This window comes from Cyprinodon tularosa, unplaced genomic scaffold, assembly GCF_016077235.1.
Source record: "Cyprinodon tularosa strain WSP-4 unplaced genomic scaffold, ASM1607723v1 ctg263, whole genome shotgun sequence".
Lineage (NCBI taxonomy): Eukaryota > Metazoa > Chordata > Actinopteri > Cyprinodontiformes > Cyprinodontidae > Cyprinodon > Cyprinodon tularosa.
This window is the reverse complement of record NW_024038967.1, coordinates 444,102-461,266: the sequence shown is the minus strand read 5'-3', so window position 1 is coordinate 461,266 and position 17,165 is coordinate 444,102. Positions and strand designations below refer to the sequence as shown.

General features: G+C 37.3%; 1 protein-coding gene and 1 long non-coding RNA gene across 2 annotated transcripts in view; one reads left to right on the top strand and one right to left on the bottom strand.

Annotated features, from left to right (window-relative positions):
• Positions 1 to 655: 655 nt before the first annotated feature.
• On the bottom strand, positions 656 to 8,027 carry LOC119786037. The gene is made up of 3 exons (XR_005281135.1): positions 7,674 to 8,027; positions 1,914 to 2,003; positions 656 to 1,268 (listed from the first exon to the last, which is right to left on the bottom strand). It is a non-coding gene; the product is annotated as an uncharacterized LOC119786037 (long non-coding RNA).
• The window catches only part of LOC119786036 (neuronal migration protein doublecortin-like), a 35,503-nt gene continuing 26,053 nt past the window's right edge, over positions 7,716 to 17,165 (top strand). The window contains exons 1-2 of the mRNA XM_038289085.1: positions 7,716 to 7,873; positions 13,506 to 13,923. Of these exons, the coding sequence (XP_038145013.1) occupies positions 13,560 to 13,923 (364 nt within the window). The 5' untranslated portion in view covers positions 7,716 to 7,873; positions 13,506 to 13,559. The remainder of the gene's footprint in view (positions 7,874 to 13,505; positions 13,924 to 17,165) is intronic.

The following is a 17,165-nucleotide window of genomic DNA, read 5'->3' as shown; positions in this document are numbered from 1 at the left end:
ATAGAAATGTATTTGAATTGAACATCATAAAGCTCAGGGTCGTACTGTTTACATGGACATAAGTAACTTGAATAAAATGCTAGATGTAAAATGAATAAGTATCATGTAAACATGCCGATCTGAGTATTAAGATCATATCAAAGTACTCAAAGGTCATCAGCTTGCTTTATTCAGAACAACTTGATACCGACACCTTTACATGCACACTGATTGGATTGTCAGTCAGCATAAACCAGCTGTCTAGTTTAATCTGTTGTTTATCTTAATTTCTTATGTCCATGTAAATGGACCTATAGGAGGAGACAAGCCAAGGCTATCTCAGGGGCATGGCAGTGAATTTGTTTCTCAAACAACCATTTGCAATTGAATTTTAGAAACATTTAGAATTATGTTAGGCACAATGGAGGTAAGACTTATCTGTATTATGCTTATGCTTTGCTTTTGCTTGTATAAAAGTGCAGCTTTAAGTCATAGTCTAGTTAATCTTTCCTCCTTCCTGTTTCTTTTTTCCAATTATACTTTCACCCTTTGTTTTTTTTCCCTAGAAAACCATTGTGTTTTTTCCCCGTCTCCCTTTTCTGCCATTCTTTCTTCCGCTTTCGATTAGTGATGCTCCCTTCTTACTGTATATAGTTATATGTACTGTAAAGTTCATCCTCCAGATCATAGCCTATTGCGTGAGGGATGACCACAGCTAAGAAAATAATATTTGGCTGAGTATTATGGTAAAGTTCAACTGTTCAACTAGAACAACTTCATGGGAGCCAGTCACCCTGTGATTTAGCAGCTAAAGGCAAAATCATTAGTCAGCAGTGATGATTCAACCTCTTGAATATGAAGCAGTAAAACCAACAGGCTGCACCTCCAGCCAGCAAAGTTCAACATTTAATAAAGAATCATACTGTATGACCAGATTCTGGATAATCCTGATCTTTTTTGTTCCCTTCTAGGGGGTCTCCATTAAACAAAAAGCCCAGCTAAGAGCAAAAATAACAACGTCTTCGCCTCTTCCCCCATTTGCACACAACCCTGTAAACTCTGCTTGTGCTTCGCTCTTCTGTAGAGGTTCATCTCACAGAGGGAGGTGTGTAGCAGCCAATGATCAGAGTGAATTAGAGTTATGTGTGACATGCAAAGGAGAGGCTCCAGAATGTGACAACAGCTGAGTTATAAAGTAAAGCTTTTCTGCCTGAGGGGAGAGCAGATGATGACAAAGAGACCCCAGTCCACCGTGCAGAGTCTACGTCTTCTGTCGTCTCTTTGCAAAGCTGCAAGTCAGAGTCATGTAAAAGAAGAAAGGTTAATTAATGATGGTGATTAACATGATACATATCAGACTGACTTTCATTAATCCATAATAAAACCTCTTTCCACCCTGGTAGCAAATCTAAAGGATAATGAAAATAAATGTTTAAAACATACAGTTAAAAAAAAATTGATCTTTTAAGAGGAAAAGAGGAATTCTGATTGAAGCACAATCTGGGAGAATGTAAAGATCTATAGTTTCTGTTTCAATTCACCAAGATTTATTACACTTTTTGTATGTTTTATGAGATAAATACTCAAAATAATAAATCAATTTCTATCAAGAGAAGTTCATTAAAAGTTAATAGGTAGCATATATCTAATTTACATGTAATGTTAATGTTCTACATGTTTATTTTCATCCAAACAGTATATTAATATATATATTCCACAGAACAAGCAGAATGAAAAAAAAGTTTTGAGGAGAAAACTTAATTTGGTGAAACCCAGCCTTACACTATTGAGCTGCTTTAAGGCCAAGAAGTCATTTAAATGTAATAACTTTCACAACAGAAGGGTTCATTTGTTTTCATTTGCTCGGCTCTGTTTTGCAATTCTAGCCCCATTTCAACCCATATGAGGCAAGAGCTCAAAGGAAAACATCTCACCTTTCTTCTCTTGCGTGACTCTGACAGTGGAGCTCACACACAGAGCTGCTAGCCCGCTTCTTCTTCTTTCCTTTTCTTATCAGAGCATAGCTGTATGAGGGTTCCCATAGTGTAAAATATGAAAGAAATATAGCCTCATTAGAAGATTTTTTTTCGTTTTTTTTTCTTTATTCAAAATTTGCTCTGAACAAATCCAACTGCATCTAAGTTGAGCAGAGATGGGTTTCTAAACTGTAAGCTATTCCTATGGAATATCCAGGTTTTCCTTTTTTAGGTTAGCTATTGGATTTAGGTCAAATGACTGCATTTGCAATGTCAGAATATTAATTTTGCCATAACTTTGTTCATAAAGCCATATTTTTTGGAAATTTTTCCTAGTGAAAGAAACGATGAGGACATACACTATATTGCCAAAAGTATTTGCTCACCTGCCTTGACTCACATATGAGCTTAAGTGACATCCCGTTCCTAATCCATAGGGTTCAATATGACATCGGTCCACCCTTTGCAGCTAGAACAGCTTCAACTCTTCTGGGAAGGCTGTCCACAAGGTTTAGGAGTTTGTTTATGGGAATTTTTGACCATTCTTCCAGAAGCGCATTTGTGAGGTTGCACACTGATGTTGGACGAGAAGGCCTGGCTCTCAGTCTCCGCTCTAATTCATCCCAAAGGTGTTCTATCGGGTTGAGGTCAGGACTCTGTGCAGGCCAGTCAAGTTCATCCACACCAGACTCTGTCATCCATGTCTTTATGGACCTTGCTTTGTGCACTGGTGCACAGTCATGTTGGAAGAGGAAGGGGCCAGCTCCAAACTGTTCCCACAAAGTTGGGAGCATGGAATTGTCCAAAATGTCTTGGTATGCTGAAGCATTCAGAGTTCCTTTCACTGGAACTAAGGGGCCAAGCCCAGCTCCTGAAAAACAACCCCACACCATAATCCCCCCTCCACCAAACTTTACACTTGGCACAATGCAGTCAGACAAGTACCGTTCTCCTGGCAACCGCCAAACCCAGACCCGTCCATCAGATTGCCAGATGGAGAAGCGCGATTCGTCACTCCAGAGAACGCGTCTCCACTGCTCTAGAGTCCAGTGGCGGCGTGCTTTACACCACCGCATCCGACGCTTTGCATTGCACTTGGTGATGTATGGCTTGGATGCAGCTGCTCGACCATGGAAACCCATTCCATGAAGCTCTCTGCGCACTGTTCTTGAGCTAATCTGAAGGCCACATGAAGTTTGGAGGTCTGTAGTGATTGACTCTGCAGAAAGTTGGCGACCTCTTCGCACTATGCGCGTCAGCATCCGCTGACCCCGCTCCGTCAGTTTACGTGGCCTACCACTTCGTGGCTGAGTTGCTGTCGTTCCCAAACACTTCCATTTTCTTATAATACAGCTGACAGTTGACTGTGGAATATTTAGGAGCGAGGAAATTTCACGACTGGATTTGTTGCACAGGTGGCATCCTATCACAGTTCCACGCTGGAATTCACTGAGCTCCTGAGAGCGACCCATTCTTTCACAAATGTTTGTAAAAACAGTCTGCATGCCTAGGTGCTTGAATTTATACACCTGTGGCCATGGAAGTGATTGGAACACCTGATTCCAATAATTTGGATGGGTGAGCAAATACTTTTGGCAATATAGTGTATGTCCTGCATAGCCACAAGATTTGTATCCAAAAATTTCTGTTCCACACGTAGCATAAAATGCATAAAACAAAGACTTTTTTCATGTATTCGTTTTTTGTTTCAAGGCGAACCAAACTAACAAGATGCATGTGGAAAATGCATGTGATACACTAAATCAAACTGACAACTTTTGCAGTTTTTGCACTTTTCTGTGCAGTAGCCAATATTCTCCTAGGCTGTAGGGGGCAGTGTGATGGGCACAGTGGATGAGTCAAGCATAATTCTAAATGTATTACTCTTTTCTAACCATTTACTGTAGTTATGGTTGTGTTTAGCAAACAGGCTAATTTCTCATAGTCATTCTTATAAAGATCAAAACACACCTACAGAACCTTTGCTGAATTAAAGGATCTTTCATCTTTCCCATTGTAAAGTAAGGGCCTTTGTGTCCCATCTTACACAGACCCTGTGGAAAAAGATCAGTCAAAATTCTTAAATGTTCTGGAACTTGAATATATAAGGCAAAAAAAATCCTTCAGTAATATTTACTTTATACAAATATTATACTGCAGAAATACATGTCGTATTGTAATGTTTGTTTTTAGAAACAATTAACCTTTCTATTTTTTCATGCTGCAGTAATTTGTTTTATGTTTTTTTTTTTACACATCTTTATCAGAATTTCCAATGATTGCAAAGGGTGCTGCCTCGTTGTTTCATGTGGCTACCTTTGTTGATATCTTGCAGATTACTTTGATGCATCTTTTGTACGAACCCTTGCATATAATGATAAAAAAAACTAAAAATCACAGCTTACATTATAGAACCGGCTGATCTTCCCATCATTAAAATGTTCTCACTCTTGTCATCCCTGCATGCAAACATAATCTAACCAAACACAGGACACAATAAGGTCTAAGGGGAGTGATGGGATTTTTTTTTTTAAACTACAGATCACTTTTGAAAAGCAACAATAAGAAAGTGGGCAGATTGTGTACCAGGAACAACTTTGAGGTTCTTCACATGCTTTTACTGGTATGGTGCTCAAGTCACATGGACCAGTGAGAATGAAATGGCTTTTTAAGGGAACAAGAAAAGGGATGGGCAGAGGAGATGATGTAATCCAGCTTTCATGTGCTCCCCACAAAGAGCTCAACCAAACCATGCATCTATGTGTGGCTTTATCTGAAAGGGACACATCGTTTCTCAGCAGTCTGATAAGTTAGAATAAAAAAAAAATCTGTATCATAAATCCATAAATAAATTAAGAAAAAAAAAATCATTGATATTTTCATGAATATGGTTCAGAGGGGTAAATCTTAAGACTGTTAGCTTCAAAGTATTTTTTGATGTTTGTGGCTCCTCTTTTGACTGTTTGTCCTTAAGAACACCGGCACCTGCTGGTCAACCATAATTAGTCTAGATAGATTTCCCCAAACAGATGACAATAGAAATGCAACCTCTTTTTCATTGTATAAATATAAATATAAATATATATATATATATATATATATATATATATATATATATATATATATATATATATATATATATATATAGATATATATAGATAGATAGATAGATAGATAGATAGATAGATAGATATAGATAGATAGAAACATTTATCGCAAACAAATAGTATAAAAAACAAAGCAAAAAAAATATGATAAAATAAAAGAACAAAAGTATGATCTTAAAACAGAAAAACCTGTAACCTAAAATAAGTTATGTGACTGGTGATGCTGAGAGAGATCGGGATGATGCAGAAGCAAAGATGGTTGGATATGATAAGGAAGCTGACAGTTTTCCACCTGGCAGATCTGGAAACATCAGATCTGGATCTTCAGAAATTACATTGCTTTTTTTTTTTTGCTTTCCATTGTTTTAGAGACAGATGTTTTATTGTCTATCATTGTGAACAATATTTTTGCTGTTTTGTAGTAATATTAAAGGGCAAAATTCAACAGGGATGCTGTGATAAGTCAAGGTAACAGAGTTGAATGAAAACTATTTGAGACCAAATGTAGAGAGCATAAAGGAAGAATACCAGAAAATCATGTATTGTTTTATATTTTTGTTTGTTAAATTCAGACCAGAATTACTCATAACCTTGGTAAATAAAGTTAAAGGTTTTTTTTGTGTATTTTACCAACATGTTTCTCCACACTGTAATATATATTAACATTTTGGAGCAACACAGCTTGAGTCCAGACTTTAATCTGATTGGGAATCGGTGGAGGAAACTAAATATTATGGACCTATGGTGAAGTAGAAAGTCACTTTTATATTGCACCTTTCATAAATAAAAAAAAAGACAATCACTAAACTATTAACCAAAAGTTCACCAAACCTTTCAAAAAGGGTTGAAAGCAGTTCATTAAATAAAAGCTATTCTACGTAAATATGTCTTGAGGAGTATTGAAGACTCAGTTTCTTTCAGATGCGTAGCCAGAAATTTTTATAAGGGTGACCAGGCAATAACCAATGTACACTGAGGGCTGGCCGAAAGTGGATAGGCTCCAGAACCTCAGGGTCAATCTTCACTGTTCCAACAGGAACAAGGACAACGCCCATATTTCTAAATCAAGACAAACTATAGTTTCCTGCAGCCTTTCATAACAAATAGATGCATATATTTAAACATCCGTCTAGATAAAAGACGGATTGGATAAAATTGGATAAAATTCTTTCAGGTTTGAGTTCTGGAGTGAACATCTTTTCTATCGTCATTACTTTCCTACTTTTATCAATATCATTCTGCATTAAATAGATATATACAAGTACTAATATCAACATAAATTGATAATTTAATAGTGTTTTTTTTAAATAGTTATTTACAGTATCTATAATTTCACTGAAGACTCTTAGATGACTTGCAGAGTCACATCATTTTCTCTTTACGGCATATAACCCAAAATCTAGTTCTGAAAGAGCATGAAATATGTACTAATCATCTCTAATGTTGGTATATTGATGTGCATAATAACCACAGTGTTTCTGTTGTGAAGTCATTTTTAATGTATATAAAATTAAATTGTTTCGAATATTCTACTTGAGAGAAAAAAAGATAGGGGTGGCCAATGATTGGCTAAAGCCAGGCGTACACTGCGATTTTTTTCAATCGTTGCACGCAGCTGCAGCTCACACTGTACGACTAAACCGCAGGGTTTAGTCGTACAGTGTGAGTTCACAGCTCACAATGTATGTGCAGCATGATGCTCTGATGCGATCTACCTGCTCACACTGTACGACTAAAAAGCAGGTTGGACTCAGCTCCGCAATGAGATGGAGCTGCTTTGTAGCTCTCTATCCTGAAGCCAAACAAATAGAAGGGGAATGTTAAACTCACTATAGTGAACCGCGCTGCCTTGGAAATTTGTGCAATTTTGTGCTGAAAGCCCTAAAAAGAAAAGGCGACAACGTATTTGGACAAAGACATGACTGAGCAAACGTGGCTACTACGGTCTGTCAATTTTACAGAAAGAACTCAATTTCACTCATTGCATTCTTTGTGCATGCGCACTGAGCGATTGGCCCAGGACAGTCGGAAGAAAATCAAACATATTTGAATCTTAAACAGAAGGTGGTCGAAAGATAATGATCTGCCATCGTTACCCCCTGTACACTACACGACTTACGACGCACGATCAGATCTAAAAATTCTCACACGAATGGGAAATCGCCCCAAAAAATCACCATGGCCACCCCTGGCCCCCCATCTAGCTCCGCCCCTGGTTTCTCTCACATTAAATGTTGAAAAAAGGTTCCATTGATTCCAGAGAAGTCACATCAATTACTAAATAAAAACAGATAAATGATTTTCATATTTCTTTATTGTCTGTTAAAATATCCTGTCACATAAGAAACAAATTAAAAATGTTTTTAAACCTGTCTGTACACAAATATCTGAAGAAAAAAAAAGGAATTTGAAAAGTTTCTTTTCCTGATCAAAGATAATTAAAATAGTAATGAAGAATAAAATCCTAATGGGGGCTCAGACTTATCTTTATCATATCTTTCATCTCTCAGTCATAACTCTAAATAACCACAAATTCATTGCAAGTTTTGTTCTGGTCTAACTGAACATACCTTGAATGACCCTGATCCCACCCACTCCAGCCCACGCTCACCTTCCTTTCCACAGTGGGCGGGTCCGCAGCTCTTTAGGACCCAGTGGCTGTTCCGGGGAGGCTCGGCTCTCAGACTGAAGCAGACAAAGGCAGGAGGAGAGACGGCGTGCCGCTATCCTGCTGCATAGACTCACATCCAGCTCCCCTCCCTCTCTCACTCTCACACCCTTCCTCCCTTCTTCACTCCGGCTGCAGCGCAGGTGAGTCCTCCTCCTCCTCCTCCAGCTGCTGGGGAATAAGCTGCTCTGATTTACTGCAATAGACAGATGTTAAATAGACTTTAATCAGTTGGGTTTGTCATTGCAATAGGATGTTTTTGGACTTTATCTTTTGCTCTGGTGCAGGTGTGAACCTCCCCTTTATCCAGCCTAATAGGAAACCCACGCTGTTTCTAAAGCTGCAGCTCTATCCCATTCATTCATCAGAAATGAAAGTTTGCTTTTATGTCCACCTTGTGCTTTGAAAAAATATTTCTACAGTATAATAATGGTGGAGTTGTTTTTTTTTTTTCTTCTTCTTTTTCTGCGGGAAAAACCATTAGATTGTCTGGGTAAAGGTGTGTGTGGTCAGTGGGTGTTGTGTGGGTGGTTCAGACAGGAACACAGAAGCAGCCAAACATATCAACGACACCCTGCAGTGTTACTGCAGTGCTGCTTGATGGGAAGTCTGGTTTTCATTTTGGGAAAAAAATAAGCTATCGTTAATATTAAAGCACCCACTCAGAAAAAAAAAAATATTTTAGAGAAAATTATGTATAAAAACAGATTTTTCTTTCCTCTGAGATGGATGCACCGGATGAACCTGAGCCGGCTGCAGCAGGAACAGCAGCAGTGATGGTGATGTCACCCTGAAGCCAGGCTCCCTGCTTCAGACAATGGACTGTCCTGGTTGAGTCTCTGCTGGGGAAGGGTCACTGTTGGCTCTGCCTATTAAGAGCACCAGATGGCCCCGAAACCTGGCCTTTGTCAGCAGAGGAGGATCCCCTTCCACAGACGTCCCACCCCTGTCACAGTGGTCCTCCTGTCATAAAACATGCCAGTCAGCAACCTAGCCATGAGGTTAACATGACTGGGAGGGGGCTGCCACATGGGTGGGTGGGTGGTGACTGCTTTAGTTAATCTGAACAACCAAGGGGTGCTGTAGACTGGGGTGTTAAACAGAGGTGGATCAGAGTCAGAGCCGGGAAAAGATTGTTTTGGGACCGAAGCAGAAACTGATTTGGGGGGGGGGGGCTGATTTTACTTTATGATTTCATTGGTAAATAGCTGTAAATACTTTTTTATTTCCTCTCTAACATTCCGTCTGCTGTTGTTCTGAGTATAGGGGAGGATGGACGCTGATAATAAAAGTATACAATCGGGCTGTAGATGAAATCCCTACTGATGTTTTTATATTAACTCTGAAGCAATGACACGAGGCTTTGGCATAACTTTGAATTTTGTTAAAAATATCTGGAAATATCTTGACTCTATGTGTTTATTGGTGTGTTTTTTTTAAGGTATGCATAAAAAAATTGGATAATAGCTCCCCATTAATAATTAACCGACTTTCCACCATGCAACAGTTTAAATCAAACCTCTTCACTAATTAATCTTTTTAGATTAATATAACCATTCAAGTATTTTTTTTGTAATTGCAGTAATATTATTCCTTTTTGTAGTACTATCCAACCCAGTACACTTTGACAAGTTTTGCCGTTAAGCTCAAACACATCCTGTAAAAAAATGGAATGCCTTCTTCAAATTAGAATAGTGTTAAATACTGTGATGTATATTCTGCTTATTGACTGGGATATATAGGCATATTTTCATATGTTTCTTACATCGGAGACATCTCATATAAAAACCATTGTAAGCAGATTTAAAAGTAGGAGGACGAGAGATATTTTAATAGGCTTTTCCGTTGAACTGACATATTCTAAGAAGTGACATGCTCCCTCTGCTGGCCTGGCTGCCCTAAGCAGCAGCATTTTGCCATCTTGGATTGCATGTATGGCTTTATTTTTCAGAGATCTCCACAGCAGGATAAAATGACTTAGAAAAGCCTTAATGATAAGTTGACAGTTAATATTAGTTATCTTTAAAAATGTGGCATGAAATTTTAAATATTACAGTTGTGGTTGGCTGATTAGTGCAGGTATGTTTGCAATTGATCATATTCTCTGCTGTAAAAGCTGTAAATGGAACATGGCGTCTTAAACAAAGTGTGAATATTTGATGATTTTTGGAGAGTAGAATACTTTTACATTTAGTGATTGCAATTTTTAAAAATAGTGATCATGGGAAACCATGTTAGTCTTACTCTCCCTATAAAACTAGATCCTGAAAGAAAATTTAAAAACATTAAGGTACATTTTTTGTTTTTCTCTTTCTCTAAAAAGCAGATCTAGTGACATACGAAACAGATTGTTTAGTGCTGTGAGTTAATGAAGTGAAGGATAAGTGTTTATCAAATGGGTAAGGTTAATAAAAGCCTGTTGCTTATTGTCAGGTTCTGTTGGGTCATGATGCCCTTTGAGAGACAGCTGATGCAAATGAATGCTTTTCAAAATTGTACTCCTGCTAGAAGTTTGTTTCAAATGAGCAGAAATCACTGGAGCAGATCGTTCATTTCTGCACAGCTAGCTTCCCCCTTTATTGGGGGGGGTTGAGTGGGTGTGTACCGTTTGTTCAGTTTGGTCCTTTAAACAGAAGTTGTTTTGACTCTATTGGACTTTCTTGCAGGAATCAGGTAGGAGTTGAACCATTTTGCTTTTGAAAGTCTCCTCTGGATTGTCCTGTGTGTGAACCTGGGGTGGAGGGGTTGCATGTTTTACTGGTTGAACAGGAACATCAGTGGTAAATGTACTTAGGAGAGTTGGTTTCAGGTTTATGTGACTGTGATCCTGTAGCTTAATGCTGCGAAGAGAAATCTTTTAATGCCACAGTTTGTTCTCTTAAATATTTGATACCACTTTGAGGCTCCAGCTGTGAGTGTGTGCTACTGTAAGTCAGAACTTAGACGCAAATCTATCCATATTTCCAACCTCTGTCTCACAAACAGTTTGGAGAACCATAAAGAAAGATCATTTTTAATTGCTTCTCCTAAATTTACCATTTAATGCATAAAGGTAGGAAAAAAAAAACATTTTAAAAAGGAACTGATGGAGTTTTATCTCTGTTGAGTTAGTATCACTTGTGGTTTTTGGTAGATTTAAGCAGCTCAAATAGGATTGGTGCCCTTTATTGCTGTCCATACCTGATTTATGTTCAGTAGGTCCTGCAGAATTTAATGTGACCCATACACTATTTTTTTTTCGATCAGCTCTTTCTAATGTGGATTTTAAAGTATTGCGTCAGATAAGCTTCATTAGAACATTAAAATTGCAGAAAACTCCTCAAATTTGAAAAACAGTTTGCTGTCCTTGGGTAATTCACTTTAAACCAAATGGAAATACTGCAAAAGGCCTACCTTGTAAAACTGCAATCTATCAAAAAATTTGACCACATTGATGAAGAATAGGATGTTTTTTTTTTACAATTTTAATTGACGGATTCGCTAAGGCAAGCCTTGTGTTGAGTGCAGAATGACCACTGATAAAATGACTGATATACATTGTTGTATTGTCAAAAGTGATTTATGCCCACATTAGTTATTAGAGAAACACTACCTCTGTCTGTTTTAATCTGAAACCAGGTAAAATGCTGGAGTGACTGGAGTTTTGGTACGTACAGTAGAGTAGGGCTGCAACTAACGATTATTTTACATATTGATCATTTTACCATTACGGTAATAATCTGACAGCCAAAGGTTCTTTAAGAAGATTTTTTTTTTTAAATCAAACCAGTTGAAACTAAAACTTTTCACTTGAGAAGTTCTGGATAGAGCATATTGACAGACGAAAACATTTTTTTTTTTAAATGTAAAATGTTACATATCTTTTTTTCAACTTTAATATGATTATTATTATTATTATTATTGTTTTACTCTACCAGTTAAAGGCATATTTTACAATATCTATATTTCGGTAAACAATGAATTGATTACCGAATTAGTTGACGATTATTTCAATAATTGATTAATTACGATTCATTGATTCATCCCAGTCGTAGAGTAAATGCTATTAAAATCAAATTTGACAATAAATGTTATGAAAGAACATCAGTGTAAACATGATGAACATGATTGCAAAAAATTAGTTATGCACCATACGATACATACATTCACCATACCTTTTTTTTGTCTTTAATTTCTGTCTGAAATCTGTGAAATGTTTTTACTCAGAGTCTCTGTCTATGGAATGAATTTATTCCATTCTTGTTGCAAAAAAAAGCAAATGTATTGTAAATGGAAATAAATAAAATAAAAAAAGAATGCAATCCAGCAATTAAACCTTAAAAACATCTCAAATAAGGTGTTGAGAGTAACTCATGAGTAAATTATGAGTTCCATTATTTTCAAATTGTGTTTTATAGATCATATTCTCTTCACTTCTGGGGGCGGGCTTTCCTCTGGAGGAAGGAGCAAAGATGATTTTCTATTGGTTAGCATGGATGTTAGAAAAATTTTCATTGGTCAAAGACAAACGCTTGTATTGGCATTGAAGCGAAGAGAATGTGATCTGTTGAAAAACTATTGGAAAACAAAGTAATTCCTAGAACTGAATATCAAAAGAAAAAATCTGAAAACATAAAATTTGAAAAATTAAAAAAGTTTAAATATTAGAAAAAGAACATTTGATTAAAAAAAAGGTTTACAAACATTTCCCTTTACAACAATAATGGAACAAATCTGACTTCCTACCATTCCAGCCAAATCTTAACCTGATGTACAGTAAACTTTAAGGATCACTTCACTTTGTTCACATAAACCTTCATTTACTATGTAATTGAAGTTCCTACTGTAATAATTTACCAAATATAGCAGTAGGTATTTATGCAAATGCAACAGTGAAGAGCGACTTATCATGCTCGACATAAGGGAATTTATTAAAATGTGTATTTTCCTGCTTTGGCACTATATATGTAAAATCCTCCGCTGATAATTTTAGATTTCTTTTAATAATATCTATCACAGGATCTTTGTGTCTGAGAGATTTATTTGAATAAGTCATTTATACAGTATGTCCTATGTTCTTTTTTTATACTGACAGCAATAAATTTGTAAAGATGCGGGTGTAGCTAAAGTAAAAAAAAAAAGAAATAAACAAAAAAGGACCATCCTGATCCACCTACTCCACGTTTTCTCCCACTATTAATCTTTAAAGCAGTCTTTGGTCATTGTCCCACTCTACATTTGCTGGCTTATAAAATGCTTAAATGTTCTCAGTTGATAGGGGGACAGAATAGGACTGGGCAGTTTCAGCTCCAAGACTCCCAAACTACAAGGCCTTGCAGTTTGCAGAAAGGTGCTTGGTCTAAACTAAAACAATCCCAATTGTAAGCCCATATCATATCTCAAGGTTTGACGTGCACATTTACATTTTTTTTTCTATATTCTTTTAAAGTAACACAATGTAACTGTTGACCATTCGCTGACATGTATAATTGATTCTTTTCAGGTTAATTTTCAGTAAGATGAAGCCTTAAGATCCATTAAAGGTTATTTACATGAACAGTAAACATTTTGAACACATGATCTTTGAAGTGGTTATAGGCTGAATTACAGGAGGACTGTAATTCCCTGCTTTTTATAAGAAACCAATTTGCTCTTACTTGACAATTAATAAGCAAAACCAGTCCTTTTTTTGCTGTCAGTAGGAACCCCTTATTTAAGCAGATTTATTTAAGGCAATCGACTGAAGATCCCTTCCAAAGGGTTTTAATAACTGTGCTTTGTCGGTTATCTTTTCAGGGTCTCCAGAACTGATCCACTAACATCACATCCTTCACAACCACCACAGCCACCATGGAGCTGGACTTTGGGCATTTTGACGAGAGGGACAAGACGTCCCGTAACCCACGGAGCGGACGGATGAACGGACTGCCCAGCCCCACGCACAGCGCCCACTGCAGTTTTTACCGTACGCGCACCTTACAGGCACTCACCAATGAGAAGAAGGCCAAAAAGGTGCGCTTCTACCGTAACGGGGACCGATACTTCAAGGGCATTGTGTACGCCGTGGCCAACGACAGGTTTCGCACCTTCGATTCCCTCCTGGCTGACCTCACACGCTCCCTCTCTGACCACATCAATTTGCCCCAGGGAGTCCGCTTTATCTTCACCATTGACGGATCACGAAAAATCACATCTTTGGACGAGCTGGAGGAAGGTAAGAAGGATATTTGCCAAAACCCAGAAGACATTTGTGGTATTTAAATGTTTTGGTTGTAAAATTTGGAAAATATATTCTATAACTGAAGAATGCAGCCATGTTATATGTTGGAACATCTTATTACATGTGATTAGGAATTTTAACTATATCTATTATAACTTTGTCTTCCTAACTCAATGGAGCTAAATCAGTGACAGCTTGGATTGACAATGAATGTGAAATTTGGCAATAAATAATCTAACCATTGAACCTTTAAACACTCAAAATGCAAACATTGAAAATTCAGATACTGAAATTTCAAAATTCCCTTTAAAACAGAAAAAAGTTTATGATTATACTGACATTTTTAGCTGCAGCCTTTTTTCAATGAGAGATGATTTCAGTGTCACTGCAGAGTTCCTGCGGCTACAATGCGACCGCAAGCTGAAACTGTTTTCGTTTTGGGGGGCGGGGCCAAACTGAAGGCTCCTTTTTCACTTCTATAATTTTTTTTAGAGGCAATGTAGGATTTTCATTGCTTGAAATGGAAGCATTTCCATTTTCCATGTCTAAATGTACAGTTTTTTATCTTTCAATGCTCTAACTCACACTGTATATCAATCTGTCACTGATTTGGCTCCATATAACTCTTCTAATCAAACAGCGAAGGGCATAGAATAGTCAGGACTTACTCTGGAGGGGCTACAAAGATCCAACGCTTACGTGGAAGAATCTTTTGCCACGACAAAAAAATCCATAAGAACTGGGGGGGGGGGCTACAATGTTGGCCTCTAGATGTGTGACACTGCTGAAGACACCTGTTTTCACTTCAGAAATCTAACCTATTATTATGTTATTGTGGCACATCAAGCTCTGATACATAAAAGCTGAGTTTGCAAGAAGAACAAGTTGGATCCATCTAAGCCTTTGTAAACAGCATGGTTCCCAAATATGGAGAGACACCAAAGCTGAACTATGTATTATTTTTGGTTTTCTATTTAGGAAAAACAAACTGAGATCAATTTAAATGCCTCCAACAATCAAAAGTAAGTCTCCCTTTTCAGTAAAACACAACACTCAGTCATTATGACTTAGGAGGTCTTTTCCATCTGGTCTAAACTGCAAGTTGTTTGAAACCCCAAATACCTTCAAATGTTAAGGCTTACATTCTTGTGGTCTCTGACATCAGTGGAAATGTAAAGATGTTGGAGACTTGTGAATGAAACTTCTGACTGCACTCTGGGTCTTAGATGAGTACAAAAAATTAACTATAACATTAACAGACAATAATTTATCTCCATTTCCTCTTACTTTAAAATTCCTGTTAATGCTGCTTTCATTCTTGCCCTAAATTGATACAGTGAATACTTTTTGTGTGCGGTGAGGCTCTTAGGGGTCTCTATCCTAAACTAGTCACCTCATTACACTACTCTTGGTCAGAACATTGACCATCCTCCTTTTTTTTAACCTCTAGAAATTAAGTTTCTGTAGAATTTTAGGGAAGAGACGATGATATTCTTTCTTCTTCCGAGGCTGTATTTTACTTTATGTGACTAATAGTGCGGAATTTGGCGCAGAGGTTTAGCCTGCTCAACATAAGGTGATTGTCTCCGTTGTTTGAGCTGCATGTGTGGTTGGAGGGGACATTTCATTGTGTTTCCTCTTTGCAGGATATAATTAATTACTCAGCCTCCTCTGCAGAGTGTAATCTAGTTTTGTGCCCTTTGTCTTAGCTTGAGTTTCTCCACATTTATCCTAATTGTTTCCGTCTGGTTTTCTTTTTTTCTCTTTGTCATTGCGCCTCTACTGCCTTTTTTTTGTTTAAAGATACCATTAGGGGTGAGGAACTGTTATAACATTTGAACTGAGGATAAAAAAAAACATAACTTTTTTGCAGATTTTTTTTAAATTAATGGTATGCTTGTCACAAATGCTACTCTAGAAAAGTATAACAACTAAAAACAGTCTGTGTGACACCAGTTACATGAAGAACAGTGATTTTTTTTTTATCACTACACTGGTCACAGTTACTGCATGTGAACATACATATTTTTATTATCTTTTATGATGCTCTTCTATCTAGAAACAATGGTGGATATAATTTATTACGATAACAATAAAATAAATGACAAATGCTCACCCCTAGTTACCAAGATAGCAACAGGAGAGAAGTGATGTTAAGAGGTGAGAAAAACCACCTATATATACATATATTAGTAATTTATGTGATTGTAGCATTGCTCAATCTGTAACCTGAGCTTATTGAGCTTTACCTACTTGATTCCAAATACAATATTTAGCATGATGGACGAAGGAAAAAAAGAGCGACTGTGCTGCTATACATTTAACCTTTCTGTTATCTGCAGAAAGTCCTGCTCTCTCTTACACAGCCTTAGTGAGCTGCAGACATGACTTTACATTTCTCTATGCCTCTTGCAATTTGAGGCCCTCTTATTTACACCGTTAACCATCCCAGCAGTTGCCTAATCTCAGTTTTTTATGCAGTAGCAGTCTAATTGTTACATGTTTCTGTTGCATAGCTATTTCTGCTAAATTAGATGAGTTTGAGTTTTATAGAGTAGATTTTTAGCTATTTACTACACTTTTGAGACTGTTTTTTTTGTTGTAGTTTTCATGAAGGCTGTAGTCCTATACTGAACAGCTTCATTCATGTATTTGTCCATTCCATCACGACAGTCATAAGGCTAAAGGCTGTTCAGATTCAGCAAAGTGGTCCATAGTTCCTATTCTACCAACAAAGGTGGTCTAACTGTTGATCTTACAGAAGGTTAAGGGACAGGAGCTTGGAACAGGGGATAGGAGCTACAATTGGAGGTACTTTGATTGAGACAAAGCTTTTTTTCTCCTAGTTATCTCGTCAGAATCTGTTGATCTTTCCCCCTTCAGTGGCAGAGCAGCTCCTTATACTATGTCCTGGATGCTGATGCTATTGTTGTAATTTTTCTATATCACATACAGCGCTGTGATTCGCTCTAAGTTAAACAGACAGCAGGAACTATACTCTGCGCTCCCTCATATGTTGGGATCCATGAGGCACAGAATATGGTGTAACACTAGTAAGCTGATAGAAGCTTCCCTATTTGACTGCATGGTGAAGCGAGCCAGGTGGACTTTCACTGTGGTGTCTGATAGTTATCTGAAATATTAACATATGTTTAATGGTACCTAATGTATTATAATATCAGGTCATATGTTTCAGAATTTGTCCACATTTAAAGTAGTTAGTTAGTGAAAACATC